The sequence below is a fragment of the Zootoca vivipara genome, chromosome 7, assembly GCF_965207765.1.
Source record: "Zootoca vivipara chromosome 7, rZooViv2.hap1.1, whole genome shotgun sequence".
NCBI lineage: Eukaryota > Metazoa > Chordata > Lepidosauria > Squamata > Lacertidae > Zootoca > Zootoca vivipara.
The window spans coordinates 83515067-83530825 of NC_142590.1; the positions used below are offsets into that span (position 1 = coordinate 83515067).

Genomic DNA, 15759 nt, shown 5'->3' on the forward strand with positions numbered 1-15759 from the left:
GAGGCCAGTGTTTTCCAGTTGTCAGTGTTTATACTACTACTGCTTGGCTACCCGAAAAAAAGCATGCAGTGCCATGTACCAAAGATACAATCCCTCCCCTAACACTCCATAAACCCCAAACATACTGCACACCCAGTCTTAGAAGGGGCAGTTAAGACAAAAACAAAAAACAAAACCAGCTGGGAAGTGGGGAGGGTGGAGAGTCCTCGGGTGGGAAGAGATATTGCTGGAAAGTCTAGCATAACCATTGCTTGAAATTTCATAAAGTAGCCTCCCTGCAAACAAATCAGAATGAATGCTTGATAAACAGTTGACATTCTCACAAACTTTGTGTGAACAAATCAAGATGAATGCTCAGTAACTGGGTCACTTGGAAGCAACCTGGGGCAGTTGAGTCAGCAGGAGAAGCTGCCAAGTCATTAGCTGTTAAGAAGTTAGACATGTCCCAACTAAGAATTAAGGCCACGTGGAAGAAATCCCTATTGAAATCCAATGAATAAGTAAGCTTGAGTAAATATTATTAGCATTGGGCTGTTAGGATATTCTTAAAATTATTCTGAAATATTAAACAATAATATTAGTGTGATGAACTCTGTTAAGTCATAATGCTTAATATGCACATTGATGTTTTAATGATGATGATAGTAGTAGTAATAATAAATGATAAATATGCAACTGCATATTGAATAATCCCTGATTTTGGTAGTCAGCATTCTACCCTGTGACACCTGAGACACTGCCCACATATATTTTCATAATCAAGAGAGCTAGCAACTTAATACCTTTCAATCAGGCATTCAAATCATGCCTCAAATATCACATAAGAGAGCCACGAGGAGCAGGTGAAAAAGAACCGGAGAACAAAGTACTTAACTTTATCCATAGCTGAAAGCAATAGTCCCACATTGTGGAAGGGAGAGGAAAGAATCACACATTAGGTTTAGGATGTGACTCAACCCCAAGACTTTTGGGTTTGAGGTAAGGGAATTCTACAGGCATGCCCTTCTTCTATACGGCCAATGGGGTGGGGTATAAGTCTTGGTTATGTAAGGAAATGGGTCACGGAATAAATATGTCTGAATAAGCCTGGCAAATTGGGCTGCTTGACTGTTCCCTTCCCTAGTCTCTTGAAATTGGACAGCCTCTCAGCCTTCCTGCAATGTATGCTACTGATGTGTCACACTACATAACTACAGGGTCTGAGTATGTCAGCATCCATTAATCATACTGAAGGATGTAGACATATATTATAATAGCAGCTTTTGCAAGAGCACCAAAGGAGTCAGTTCTTTCGTACGGATCCATTTCGCCAGCCTGATTGGTTCCCAAATCTTTCTGTTTCATCTCCCCTTGACTGGAAAATGTCACCAAGTACTTTGAAACAAGTATGAAGATAGAGTGGTACATGATGCCAGCCCAAACCAATAATCTTTCTTTGGCTGTGTTGGCCTTTTCTGTTGTTGTTGTTGTTGTTGTTGTTGTTGAGTCATTTAGTCGTGTCCGACTCTTCGTGACCCCATGGACCAGAGCACGCCAGGCACTCCTGTCTTCTACTGCCTCCCACAGTTTGGTCAGACTCATGTTCGTAGCTTCGAGAACACTGTCCAACCATCTTGTCCTCTGTCGTCCCCTTCTCCTAGTGCCCTCAATCTTTCCCAACATCTTTTCCAGGGAGTCTCTTCTTCTCATGAGGTGGCCAAAGTATTGGAGCCTCAGCTTCAGGATCTGTCCTTCCAGTGAGCACTCAGGGCTGATTTCCTTAAGAATGGATAGGTTTGATCTGCTAGCAGTCCATGGGACTCTCAAGAGTCTCCTCCAGCACCATAACTCAAAAGCATCAATTCTTTGGCGATCAGCCTTCTTGTAGCTGCCGCCAATCCAGCATGTCAGGAAGAGCTTTGTACTATAATACAAGTGAGGCAAAGAAGAGCCCACACTGGGAAAATCAAACTGACATGACCATGCTTACAATTAAATGACCATCTTGGTTGTGGTCTATCCCCATAGCTTGGCATCAGTTGGACAATGGATGGACAACTAAACTGAATCATGGGAGAGGTCTTGATTACACTGCATGGACAGAGCCACTTTTTTAAAGCCCTAATTTAAGGTGGCCCTGGACAAAATTTCAAATGCCCTTTCCAAGTTTGGGCCAATGTCAAGGAAGCAGAGGGCGCAGAACCGTAGGGTTGTATCCAGTGAGGTCCTACTCAGAGTAGACCCATTGGAATGAATGGGCTTAAGTTAACCAGGTTCATTCATTTTAAGAGTCATTGCTCTGACTAGGACTAACGTTGGATGCAACCCATAAGATTGCCGGGGGGGGGGAGGGATCATGGAGGATAAGGCTACTAGTCATGATGGCAATACTCCATCTCCACTGTAGGGGGCAGTATGCCTCTGAGAACCAGTTGCTGGGAATTGCAAGTGTGTTCCTCTTTGGAACATCTTGTTGGCCACTGTGGGAGCTAGGCTTGATGGACCACTCAACTGATCCCACAGAGCTCCTCTTATGCTCTTAACATAATGCCCAAGATGGACAACACTGGCGGTCCATTCACTGATTCACCCCATGGTAGGCCCACAAATAAGCCACGAAAATCTCCATTCATATTTATTTTGTTTTGCAACACAAACACACATAACACTAAAAAAAACCTTAAAAAGAAAATACAGAAACTAATATGAAACAGATAATGAACATATAGTCATATTTTAGTTCTTCTTTCCTTCTAGTTGACTTCCTTCGTCCTCAACGCGGGCCTGCTTTCATATTTAGTAAACTGTTTCCTTCTCACTTTGTTTCCCTCCCTTTTCTTTCTATTTTAAGCTTTTACACCAAGTCAAAACATGTCCAGGTATTAATCTGAGGGCACTCCTTTTTAAGATAATCTCTGTATTTTTCCCATTCTTTTTGAAATTTTTGTTTAGACTGACCTCTAATTGCATCTGTCATTCTAGCCAACTCAATGTAATCAAATAATTTTTCTTGCCATTCATTTTTGTTTGTTGGTGCCGTCTCATTTTTCCAATTTTAGGCAATTAGGGTTCTCACTGCCACTGTTGCGTAACAAAATATTTTCTTGTTTTCCCTAGCGATATCTGAATCTAGTACAGTGGGACCTCGGTTTATGAACACAATTGGTTCCGGAAGTCTGTTCATAAACCTAAGCGTTCATAAACTGAAGCGAAGTTTACCATTGAAAGTAATGGAAAGTGGATTAATCTGTTCCAGACGGTCCGCGGAGTACTTAAACTGAAGCATTCATAAACTGAAGCGAACTTTCCCATTGAAAGTAATGGAAAGTGGATTAATCTGTTCCAGACTGGTCCGCGGAGTACTCAACCTGAAGTGTACTTAACCCGAAGCATGGGTGTAATTGGTTCCGGAAGTCTGTTCATAAACTGAAGCGTTCATAAACTGAAGCGAACTTTCCCATTGAAAGTAATGGAAAGTGAATTAATCCATTCCAGATGGTTCTGCGGCGTTCGTAAACCAAAAAATCGTAAACCGAGGTGTTCATAAACCGAGGTTCCACTGTATACCCAATAAAAAAGCTCTTCATATACCATATCCCAGAAGCCTTTAATTTTTTCACAGTTCCACCACATATGTAGTAGTGTCCCCTCTGCTTGGTTGCACCTCCAATAGATTTTTTATTTGTTTTATACATTTTGAATATTTTGCTTGGTGTTAAATACCATCTATAAAACATCTTTAACACATTTTCCTTTATCGCCTTGAAAGGAAGCCACAAAATCTCTTAATTCTCAAAGTTTTCATTTGCATACAAACAAGGATATCTCAGGACAGGTGTGATACTTCTTGCATACCTTTATTATTTAGTACCGCTAGCATCTCATTGCTTTCAAGCTTCTCCTGTCAGGGCCTTAACACACCCATTTAATTCGACCATCCCTGTGTTTTAATGTTTAATGGAAAAACACTCTCTGTATTCACAACACCCTCCTTAAAGTTACCCCTGACTGTTAGGTCCAGTCGCGAATGACTCTGGGGTTGCGGCGCTCATCTCGCTCTATAGGCCGAGGGAGCCGGTGTTTGTCCGCAGACAGCTTCCGGGTCATATGGCCAGCATGACTAAGCCGCTTCTGGCGAACCAGAGCAGTGCAAGGAAACGGCGTTTACCTTCCCGCCGAAGCGGTACCTATTTATCTACTTGCGCTTTGATGTGCTTTCAAACTGCTAGGTTGGCAGGAGCAGGGAGCAAGCAACGGGAGCTCACTCCGTCGCAGGGATTGAACCGCTGACCTGATCGGCAAGCCCCAGACTCAGTGGTTTAGACCACAGCACCACCCACGTCCCATAACACCCTCCTTATTCATCCTTTTTTCAGCTACTCTGTTATCTGAGTTCTGCTCTCCTTCTTTGAAAGAGGATGTGCATCAGCTGTCTTGCTTAGCCTACTGTTCAAACAATAATCTACTCATTCCAATGCATATGTTTAATTCAGCTGGGACACACTGATTGTTTTATTTCTCTTTGCACATTGGCATGGGACATGTCTCACATAGTGCAATGAAACAGATTCCCCACCCCAGTAAATATGCACAGGATTTCAGAAATGGGGGCTCAGTGTTTTTCCTGAGCACAGCTTGGAACGGTGCAACCCCCCAAAAAACCCAACCCCAAACCCTTCAAAATCTGTTTGAATGGAGGCCATTGTATAAAATGTTTCTGCTCATTCAAGCAATGGCAGCTGTAAGGAACAGCCCCACTTCCAAGGCAGAGCTGAATCTGGAGCACCCCTCCAAGGACTTGTGGGGAGCCCTGGGGGGGGGGGATGCTTTCTCAAGGAAGGCCACTTTAAGGCAATTAACTGGCAATTTCAAAATCCAAGTAGATGTCCTATTTGCTAGATTAGGGATGGGGAAACTGTTCTCCTCTAGATGTTGATGGATCCCAACTCCCATCAGCCCCAGCCATCATGAGCAATGCTCATGGATGGTGGGAATTGTAGTCTCAAAATATCCCTCAGCCCTGTGTTGCATCAGAAATTAGTTCCATTTGGGGGTCTGCTATTTTGAAGTGATTATGGCTTTCCCCTCTGTTCCTATGGTTGTAGTTGCCCCCCTCTAAACACACACACACACACACACACACACACACACACACCAGTTAACGATGTGACAAATATTCCCAGTTATACAGACAAAGCGAGCTGTTCTGATTCCTCTCCCTGTCCAAGGGTGACCTCTTGTGGTTGTGTGACTGCTCTAGTTTTCAGGCAACCTACTGAGATATATCATGTGTTAAGCAATTTTATTAAAAGAAATGTTTAATAAATGTGTTCGTTTATTTTAACTCAATAATTTATATGCCAACCATCTGCCAAAGATTGCTCTCCATGGATGTTCAGCTGCGTAGACATATAAAGCATAACAAAAGCAATTAAGGAACTAAAAAACGATTTAACAGAAAACTAAAGTGCTATCACAACAGGGAAGGAACAAACCATTCAAGATGGGCAGCGGGGGGACGAAATTAAGATGCGCAGTCTGTGTGACTTATTAAATTCTTTTTAAAAAGGATTCCTTCCCTCTGTAGATTTGTGAAATGCATTATATTAGGGGATGTGGCTCTTTAAAAATGTGTACAATCTGCCAAGTTGCATACAAAAATGTGTATATTATGGGATGTCTGCACTAAAATGCAGATGAATTTTCATTAAGACTTTTTTTAAAAAAATGCAATGTGATACAGAAGTGTGCAGAGCCGAATTTATGGTTGAGCAACAGACACTGACCAATTTGCCCATTCCTAGTTCTAGAGCAACACCAGGGCGCAGAACATTAATGTAGTAATTAATGATATGATTTTGAAACCACCTGCTGGATAATCACACAGCATAATTAAGATTTGAATTTGGCCGCAATATGTGCCCTTACGAAAGCAACTTGCCTTTGTAAACACAGGGTAAGAACATTGTGTTGTCTTTTGAACCTTGACTGTGAAATTGAAGCTTCATGCCATGTTTGATCAATCTATCAACCTTTGATAGGTGATTGATTTAGAAGGATTGGGTCCAGCATCACTTTCGCTGCTCGTGTGTGCCAGTGCCCATACTCAGCAGAGTTACACCTCAACGCACCTTCTTCATTGGAAGCGTCTTCGAGGTTGAAGGTACACACAGTAGGCAATAAACATTCATGGACGCCCTAAAGATTCAGTCAAGTGTAGAGGTTTACTTGACAGGCATAAAAGCATATTGGTAGCAAATATATACAGACATTTGCCAATGCTGCTGTCAAAGCATGCTTACCAGTCCAACAAGAGTCCAAGACTCTCTCTCTGCTTCTCTCACCACAAGATGCAAGCAAGAGACCCACAACAAGTTGCAACCATTGTTATCAGTACTTCCTGTCACACTGCACATGTCCAAAGAGCGGTTCCCACAGAAAACGTCCTTGCATAGAAAAAACAATCTCAGCCTTCTGCTGCTTCTTGAAACTTCTTCTCTGTTCTTTTCTGTTTCTGGAACAATGATTCTCTCTCTCTTACACACACACAGAATATCCAACATGCCATCAACGTAACTCTTCCCTCTCCACCAAAAAAGCAGGATTGTAAGGTAATTGTCTTGGTGGGACTCCTAATACTGCAGAGTTTCTCCTAGAAGGGTTGCCTCTTCCAGCAAAATGCCATGTGTTGGACCCTTCTGGCAATGAGCTCTTAACACCATTGGGTCTCTCAGTGATCTCACTGATAGAGGGCACCAGGCCTGCAACCTGCAGCAGGTAACAGAGAGCTCATTGCCATTTTAGTTACTGGCACAGCGGGGAATTTAAAATGGCAGGTTGCAGCTACAGCCGCAGCCATCAAATAACTTCACGGCCGCAGAAATGTGAGGGTGGAATAACCGAGCGCACTTGGGTTCCAGCAGCTGAAAACGGGTACAGGATGCTCGTGTTTGGCCTATTTATAGGGGAAGAGAAGGAGAGGATGCAGGAATCTGGATTGTACTCAAGGGAAGAATGTGCAATTAATTCATGTGCTGAGATATAAGCTAAACATGGTTTGTTGTTCGTATTGACTTTGCTTTGGAAAAAGCCTTGACATTTTCAGTTGTCCACACGCATTTAAATTATATTCCTGTGATGTGGGGACTAACAGATGGGCAGTGAAACTGGATCCTTTGAGGTTGCATGAAGACTTATATTTCAAGGCTGGAACGATGAACACCTCCCATTCATTACTCAGTGATCTGAAGAGCTCACTTCCCATTCTGCATTCGACACATGTGTCAAATCTCACATTGATAACTAATTGGACATATAGGTAAAGGTAAAGGGACCCCTGACCATTAGGTCCAGTCGTGACCGACTCTGGGGTTGCGCGCTCATCTAGCATTATTGGCCGAGGGAGCCGGTGTACAGCTTCCAGGTCATGTGGCCAGCATGACAAAGCCACTTCTGGCGAACCAGAGCAGCACATGGAAACGCCGTTTACCTTCCCACTGTAGCGGTTCCTATTTATCTACTTGCATTTTTGACGTGCTTTCAAACTGCTAGGTTGGCAGGAGCTGGGACCAAGCAACGGGAGCTCACCCCGTCACAGGGATTTGAACCGCCGACCTTCTGATCAGCAAGCCCTAGGCTCAGTGGTTTAACCCACAGCGCCACCTGGGTCCCTAATTGGAGATATATTAGTATGTATATTTGAATTTGGATTGTTGTAATTTTCCTATTGTTAATGTGAATACTTTTCTTTCTCTTCCCAGTGCATTTCGCAACAAAAAATAAACACAAATGCAAAAAATAAAATAAAAAATGAACGTGGCTCTCTTTCTAAAATAGGAGAGTTCTTGGAATAAAAACCAGGAGTGATTGCCTGCCACCATAACACAAATCCACAACAGTATTAATGAAGACAAGTTGTCCTCTGAAGACAAGATGAAGGAACAGAGCATGTTTAGTTCAGAGAAGAGAAACTGAGCATAGACCCAAGGACTTTCACACACCAGATGACCTCTACAAGTCACCTTCAACTCAGTGATCCTGTGATCCAAGAATACAGTCCTGGAGGAAAAAGAAGAATTTTTTTAATACTCATCAAAATGAAGTTGTTATTGTTGTCTGGTAGTTCTTCCTGCACTGATTTTGCCTTTCAAAGGGAAAAGAAAAATAGCACAGAAGATTAGAATACTGGTCAGAGGTCACACAGCACTTGCTGAGTAACACAAACGAGGCACTTTAAAGTTCTGCTGACTCACGGAAAAGAGCAAGCCCGCTGACTCACAGAAGCTAGACGATCAGACATGACTCATTGCTTCCTTTTGTTCCAAAGAAAACATTTTCAAATGGCCAACACGGTCTTGCCTCTTAAAATAGAAATTTAAACAACTAAAAAAGATATTTCTTGCTGTTTTACAAGCAAATTGCATATGTTCTGTAAATTTTGTGTGTTTGAACGCTCATTTGTTTTTGCATTTTTATGCACTACATCACTGAAAAACATACAACTATCACACCTGGCATGTGTCTGAATGGAGAGACCCAAATGGGCCACCTGATTGCAAACTGGCTTCCCCCTCCTTCCACACCCGGCAACCCCCCCCAATCACTTCTCCTGATCCTGGGGGGGGGGGTGTCATTCTGTTTGGCAAGCTGAATACTTGTACTGACAGAACGATTCCTACAGCATTGCACTAAATTCCTCCCTTTTCTTTAAGCCAAGATAATATCTTTCAAAGCTATTGTTATCATGGCAAATGAAGTTGTCATAGGTCCATCTAGCCCAGTCTTGTTTGTACTGGCCAATATCAGCTGTCCTGGGCATTCACAAGGGATCTTTTCCACAGCTGCTACCTGTGATAATTTGAGCACGACATGCCAGAGATTGAACTTAATGCTTTGCACAGGAACTGCCTTATACTAAATCAGATCATTGGTCCATCTAGCTCAGTATTTTCCTTTTTTCTTTTTTTAAAAATGTTTTTATGATTTTCAGTTATATACATTTCAATAGTTTTACAATCGTTCTAACATTTCGAAACTCCTTCCTTCTCTTTCTGTGGTTCCTTATTTTTTTATTTTTTTTAACATTTCCTAAATTAACTGAACTTATTCATTTGTTCATTTACTTTAAATATATACTCTTACAAAACTGCAGGTTATTGCAATAATTCTGCTTATGTTCTTATCTGTTTACAGTTTGTTTGTAGATATTCAATAAACCATTTCCATTCTTTTATTAAAAAGTTTGGTATCTTGATTTCTTATTTTTCTGGTTAGTTTTGCCATTTCTGCATATTCCATGAGTTTTTGAATCCATTCTTCTTTTGTGGGGACTTCTTCTTCTTTCCATTTTTGGGCAAATAACATTCCTGACACTGTAGCCTCCACCAGTTGGAACAACAACAACAACAACAACAACAACGACTCCCACAGCACCAGGAGGCCCACAGCTCTTCAAAAAATCATAGATCATAGAACTGTAGAGTTGGAAGGGACTCCAAGGATCAACTAGTCCAACCCCCTGCAATGCAGGAATCTCAACTAAAGCACCCATGGTGGTGCCATAGCTGCCAAGTTATCCCTTTTTTAAAGGGATTTTCCCTTATGCTGAATAGGCTTCCTCACGAGAAAAGGGAAAACTTGGCACCCATGGTGGTGGTGCATGGCCAACTCCACAAGGGCCAGGGCCTTTTCAGTGATGGCACCGACCTGGTGGAATGCTCTGTCTCATGAGACTAGGGCCCTGCGGGACTTGATCTCCTTCTGCAGGGCCTGTAAGACAGAGTTATTCTGCCTGGCCTTTAATTTAGCCTGATCCCCCATTCCTTTTTCCCTTCCCTTTTTTTATGAAGAAACCCTTCTGTGTCCCCACATTAAAACTCTTCCCTGGTCTCCTTGCTGGCCTTAGCAGGACTAACTTGCCAGTTAGCCCTGGCGATGCTACATTGATGTTGTATGTTATGCTGTTTTAAAGCTGTTTTTAAAGTCATTTTTAGTCAATGTTTTATATTTGTTGTTAGCTGCCCTGAGCCCGGTTTCTAAACTGGGAAGGGTGGGGTATAAATTAAAAAATAGTATTATTATTATTTATAACTGCGTTCGCAGACTTCTTGTGGAATGATATACGGTAACCAGGAAGTAGAGAGGGAATTGCAAAGCTGTGTTGTGCCCTGCAAGGCCTGATATAACAGCTTGGAAGCAGCTTACTTGAGGGAACCGCTTACTCAGTATATATAAGAACATAAGAAGAGCCTGCTGGATCAGGCCAATGGCCCATCTAATCCAGCCCCCTGTTCTCATAGTGGCCAACCAGCCCCATCTTTACATTCAGCTGGAGGGTGCCTGGACCAGGACGGCTTGGCCACAGCAGTCTACCCATCGATAACTTCCAGTTTCTTTTGCACAAGGCTGCCCTTCAATTTGTTTTGGATCCTGCAACTACTGCAAAATGCAACTGCACAGTTGTTCTCAGGATCAGCTGAAAGCATTGCACAGGCTGCCAATTTGCTACTGGGCTAGACAAAAGGTTCTGCTGACAATGCATGAAACCTCACATGGTTCTGAACCAGGGTATCCGAGAAGCTGCTTTCCCCTCTGCCTCACTCCCTGGTTGCTTAGATCTGTGGATGAAGTTCTGTTGATGGCACCACAACACAATTGCAGGAAAGCATGCTGTGACTTGAAGTGAACCAAGCCCTGAAATGGTTATGTTTTCGATGTTCGTTGAAAACTACCCTTTTGTTCCAAGCCTTCCTGAATTACGTTGCAATCCTACTCCCCAGTTCACTTATCTGCCAGTAAGTCCCATTCAATTCAGTGGAACTTACTTCTGCAGCCTAAGTCCATTTTCTTTCTGCAGCTTTTAACTCTTTGTGGTGTCACATTTTTAACATTGTGGTATGGACTTGCATTAGGTTTTATATCCTCCTTTGACACACCACTATGATATTCTTTGAATGCAGATTGGTTCATAAATTCTGAAAGAATAACACACAAATAAATATTCGCTTTGCTTCTACAAGACAAAGAGTGTTGGGTGCATCTCTGCCTGGGGAGCAAAACTCCTTGCCTACCATAATACTATTATGCAAGCACTATGGCTAAGCTGTTTCAGGCTCCTGCTTGAATCACTTCTGTTCACACAGACCTTTCCTGATGTCTAGCTCAGGGGTAGGCAACCTAAGGCCTGTGGGCTGGATGCGGCCCAATCTTCCTCTCAGTCCGGCCCGTGGATGGTCCGGGAATCAGTGTGTTTTTACATGAGTAGAATGTGTCCTTTTATTTAAAATGCATCTCTGGTTTATTTGTGGGGCATAGGAATTCGTTCATTCCCCCCCCCCCAAAAAATAGTCCGGCCCACCACATGCTCTAAGGGATGGGGGACTGGCCCATGGCTGAAAAAGGTTGCTGACCCCTGGTCTAGCTCAAGCACCCAAACAGTATACATGCGGTCAGCAATACACAGTGACCATGATTATGTGCTGCATGTTGAATGAGTATATTGATGCTGCTTTTATGGATGTCATGTGCCATGTTCACCACCAAGCTTATTATATGTAAGCCTATCAATCAGCCAGCCAGTCAATCAATAAGTGTGTGAGAAAGAGGATAGGCTTTCCCAAGTGTTTCCACCATTCTGAGGAGTGGATGAGAAAAAAGATGGGTTTGCAGATTCGGAAGGGTCTTGGTCCAGCAAATGAGCGTCTCTGCCTTGAACACAGTAGGTCCCAAATTCAACCACCACCACCCCAGCATATCCAGGTAGGGTTGGGAGAGACTGATCATAGGAGGAAGTAGCTGGTTACCTGGTAACTGGTCACAGAATCATAGAGTTGGAAGGGACCCCGAGGATCATCTAGTCCAACCCCCTGCAATGCAGCTGGAGCAAACCTGCAACATTGGCATTGTCAGCACCACACTTTAACCAGCTGATCAGATTCCTGCCTGAAAAACTGCCTGAAAAACTGGACAGCAGCTGTCACTCACTGATAGGCAATACTGAGCTTCTCGGTTTGACTCGGTATCAGGAAGCTCTCTGGATGCTAGACATCTCTTCTTTCCCAGTTCCACAGGATCCTTACACACACACACACACACACACACACACACACACACACACACACACACACCTGCTTTCCACCGTGTAGCCTCTCCTCACCCCCGGCCTGGGGCTAGAAAAAGTCTAGAGGCAAGGGAAACGCATGGCCCGCACCGCGTCTATGTGTGCCGGAACGTGCGTGTGCCATGAAGTCTGAAGCGCAAGCTGCTCTTGCGTCTTGCCACCGGGATCTCCACCAGCCTCGTCTCGCCTCGCCTCTCCCACCTCGTCTGCGGCGTGTGAAGGTGTCAGGTCGGAGAAGGCAGGAGGCCTCCGCCTCTCGCGCACACCTGCTGCTCTCCATTCCTTTCCTTCCTTCCTCCTCTTTTGTGCAGTGCAGGTAAGCTCTCTCCCACCCACGACCCCTCCTCCTCCTCCTTCCTCCCCCCTTCTCCTTCTCCCCCCATCCCCGGTGATGTCACACCTACTCTCGCAGGGCATGATGGGAGAATCCCTCTGTTTCCCAACAGATGCGCGAAGAAGCAGCAGCAAGCAAGCAGTTCCAGGAGGGTGGGTGCGCGTGCTTTATTTTATTTTCGCCTGCCTTTTCTCCTCTGCCTGGCCGTAATATGGGAAGGGACTCCTCCTGAGCCTAGGACTTGGCTCACTCCGACCTCCTCCCTTCACCTCACCTGCCATCCATCCCCCTTGCCTTCCTTCTGACCAAGGCAGCGTGAAGCCAGCCTTCGCCACTCGGAGGAGAAGATGCCCAGGAAGAAACTTCTGCAGCGCCCCGCCGAGCCCTAGGAGCCCCCAGGCGCTGGGAGGGGCGCCCATCCCTGCATCTGGATGGTGCCAGCGGACTGCTTGGCATCGGGGCGCTTGCAGGAGGAGGCTGGTTGCCAACATGCTCCCGCTGCTGGGACTCCCCGGCTGAAAAGAGAGGCGCGCTCTGCACCACCACCACCACCGGGTCACCCCCTTACCCGTCGTGACCTTGGGCTGCCTCCGGTTTCATGAGCGCCTCTCCCCCCTCCTCCTCTTCCTCCTCCTCCTCCGGCCTCTGAGATCTGCTCTCCCTCCCCCTCCCCACCCCTCCCCTCCCTTCCCCACCCCCTCATGGCTGCATCAGAAGAAGGAACTGGCTGTTTTCTCCCCAGAGGCAGGTCACAAAGCGACCCCAGCATCCTCGGAGACACCGCCGGGACTGAAGCTGAGGAGCAGCAAGGTAAAAATGCAAGCGGGACTTTCTCTCTTCCCCCCAGTATAGCAGAAGATGTGGGCTGGGTGGTGAGGAATGGGAGAGAGTCGTAGAGGCAGAGGGGGAGAGAGGGAGAGAGAAACAGATCGGGAATGGGTGTGTGTCTATGTGTCTTCGCATCTGCCAATCTGGCAATAAGCCTGTCAGAGAAGGGAGGGCAGAAGGAAATTAGGAACATATTCTCTGCAGTAAGTCCTGAAATGATGCAGTGGCTTAGCTGTAAATAGGATTACATGAGAGCAGTCTCCCCCATCCTGGCCCTTCGGAAGGGCAACGCTCCGCTGTGCCAGCTGAAGGAAGCATTTCAGAGGAGCGCAAGGGGGAAAGAGCCAGGATTCTTTGAGCTTCTTCCCAGAAAATTTTCAGCCACCCTCTTACTGGGCAGCAGGCTTCCTTAGCCTTGGATATTCTGTTGTGTCTCAGTACCCCTTCCTCCTTGAAACAGGCTGTCTTATTCACAAATGATGAAGCGAAGCAGAAAGAAAGGGACATGCCCAAGGCAGCTCAGGAAGCCATTGGCAGAGAGACCAGATTTCTAACTGCATGAGTTCTGCACCAGAGGGCAAGCAGTCATGGCTGGGCCTCTCAGGCAGTAAAAACTCAGAACCGGTGATCTCAGGCTCCACCTGGCTGACAGTTACCTGCTGCTGTTCACCTGCCTGGGAAGATGCTAGTCAATAATATTAGTTCACTCTGCTTTTTTTTTTACCTGCAATTGGAAGAGACTGGCTTCTCCCTTCTGCCATCATTGGAGAAGGGTGCTCTATCCAAAGAGGGGAAAGAGCTGCTTTATTCTGGAAAGTTGCCTAAGCTCCGTTGTCTCCCTCTCACCCCACACGACATCCAGCCCATCCCACTCCTCTCAATCTACAGACATGCAAACGCACTGAAAATAAAACGGCTAAAATCAAGACTGCCTGCTCCGTGTGAGAACAGTCAGGACGAAGCTGGGTTGCTGATCTTTGTTGGCCTAATTTACCTGGGCAATTTAACCGAAGCTTGGGCATGTGCCTGACTTGCCCCTTGCAACAGAAAGAAAGAGAAGGATGCCTCCTAAAGTGGGAGGGGATAGGCTGTTGGCATGAGAGGTCACCATGGAGATGGAAGAAGCAGAGTAATAATTAAGTCACCACCCCATCAAGAAAGCAATTTTCGGAACACACCAAGAAGTAGGAAGCACAGCGAGTGTTGAAAAAGAGAGAGAAAGAGGTTGGAAGTGGCGGGTGGGGAAGCCTGGCGTTTGCAACCCCATTTTTTCTATTTATAAGTGTGAGAGAAGAAGGGTTTCACCCACCAACGAGTCCTCCCCTTCACTTTCTCCTTTTGAAGCATAAAACTATTTCCACTGAATTGCAAAATCTTTCTAGCAGTGACTCACACATTGGGGTTCTCAAAGGAGTACAGCAGCGGCAACAGCAAAGCATTGTGTTCGGGATTTTGTGTGTGTGCGGTGGTGGGTTAATTGCGAGAACAGTTGGTTCTGGGAAGGGAGCCGTTTCCTGTGGCCAGTGTGAAATTAAACACATGCGCACACAACAAAACGGGACCAAACTTGACAGGGTGCTTTCGTGGCAGGAGAATTCAGATGACAATCAGCTGGATGGGGAGCCCAGGATCCAACAGACCGATATAAACAAGGAGCTACGGTTGAGTGTCATGGGCTCTTTGTGCAAGAGATGTTGACTTAGGGTCTTGATTGAACACAACAGGGGCAGTGACTGTTCCATTGTAGGCTTCAGAAAAATCTCCCATGGAAGTCTGTAACTAAGAGATATGTGGGAGGGGGCACTGACTTTGACACAGACCCCCCCAAAACGAAACAAAAATATCAGAATATGCCCCTTCACTTAATATACCCTAGTTGTGTTCTGAGTATACTCTCCTCAACACACACACACATTCCTGCCCTCACAATTTTATAGTCTACCCCACTGCCTTAATTAATGAGTAACTTTATATTCTGAATCTTTAAACTGGCTGAGAGGTTGCTTTTTGGGGGGTATTGTGCAATTTACTTCCAGGAAAAGTAAATTAATAGGAAACCTGCTTTAAAAGCAAGTGTGTCTCATTAAGACAACATCTCTCCCCCCCCCTACATAAAAATGCAATTAAATCCCCTCCTAGACCTCTTTTTGCCATCTCCCCCCTCACCCACCAAGCCAAGGTTTCAGCTATAGACCTGTCCTGATATCTGAGATGATGACCTGTTTCCAAAACAGTGTTTTAAACCACAAGCTAGAGTCGTTCTCCCTTATTTTGTCCTCTCCTTTTCACGATGGTCATTCCATCTGTCTGATGGCACCGCCTGTCAGAATATGCAAACATGTTAATAATGAGGACTGAGTGGCTTTAAGCTTCATTTTACACAGTCTAATAATTGAGGATCCTTGTTGCTCTGGAAACAGATTTTTTAAAGGGAATAATGAGAACAGCTGATGAATCTTTCCTGCCTAACCACGCTGCTATATCCCAGGTCATGGGAACA

General features: G+C 45.0%; 1 protein-coding gene across 1 annotated transcript in view; it reads left to right on the forward strand.

The window, feature by feature from the left end:
* The first annotated feature begins 12539 nt into the window (after nucleotides 1-12539).
* PHACTR3 (phosphatase and actin regulator 3) overlaps nucleotides 12540-15759 on the forward strand; it is a 195768-nt gene continuing 192548 nt past the window's right edge. Inside the window, exon 1 of the mRNA XM_088674701.1 lies at nucleotides 12540-13241. Within this exon, the coding sequence (XP_088530827.1) occupies nucleotides 13133-13241 (109 nt within the window). The 5' untranslated portion in view covers nucleotides 12540-13132. The remainder of the gene's footprint in view (nucleotides 13242-15759) is intronic.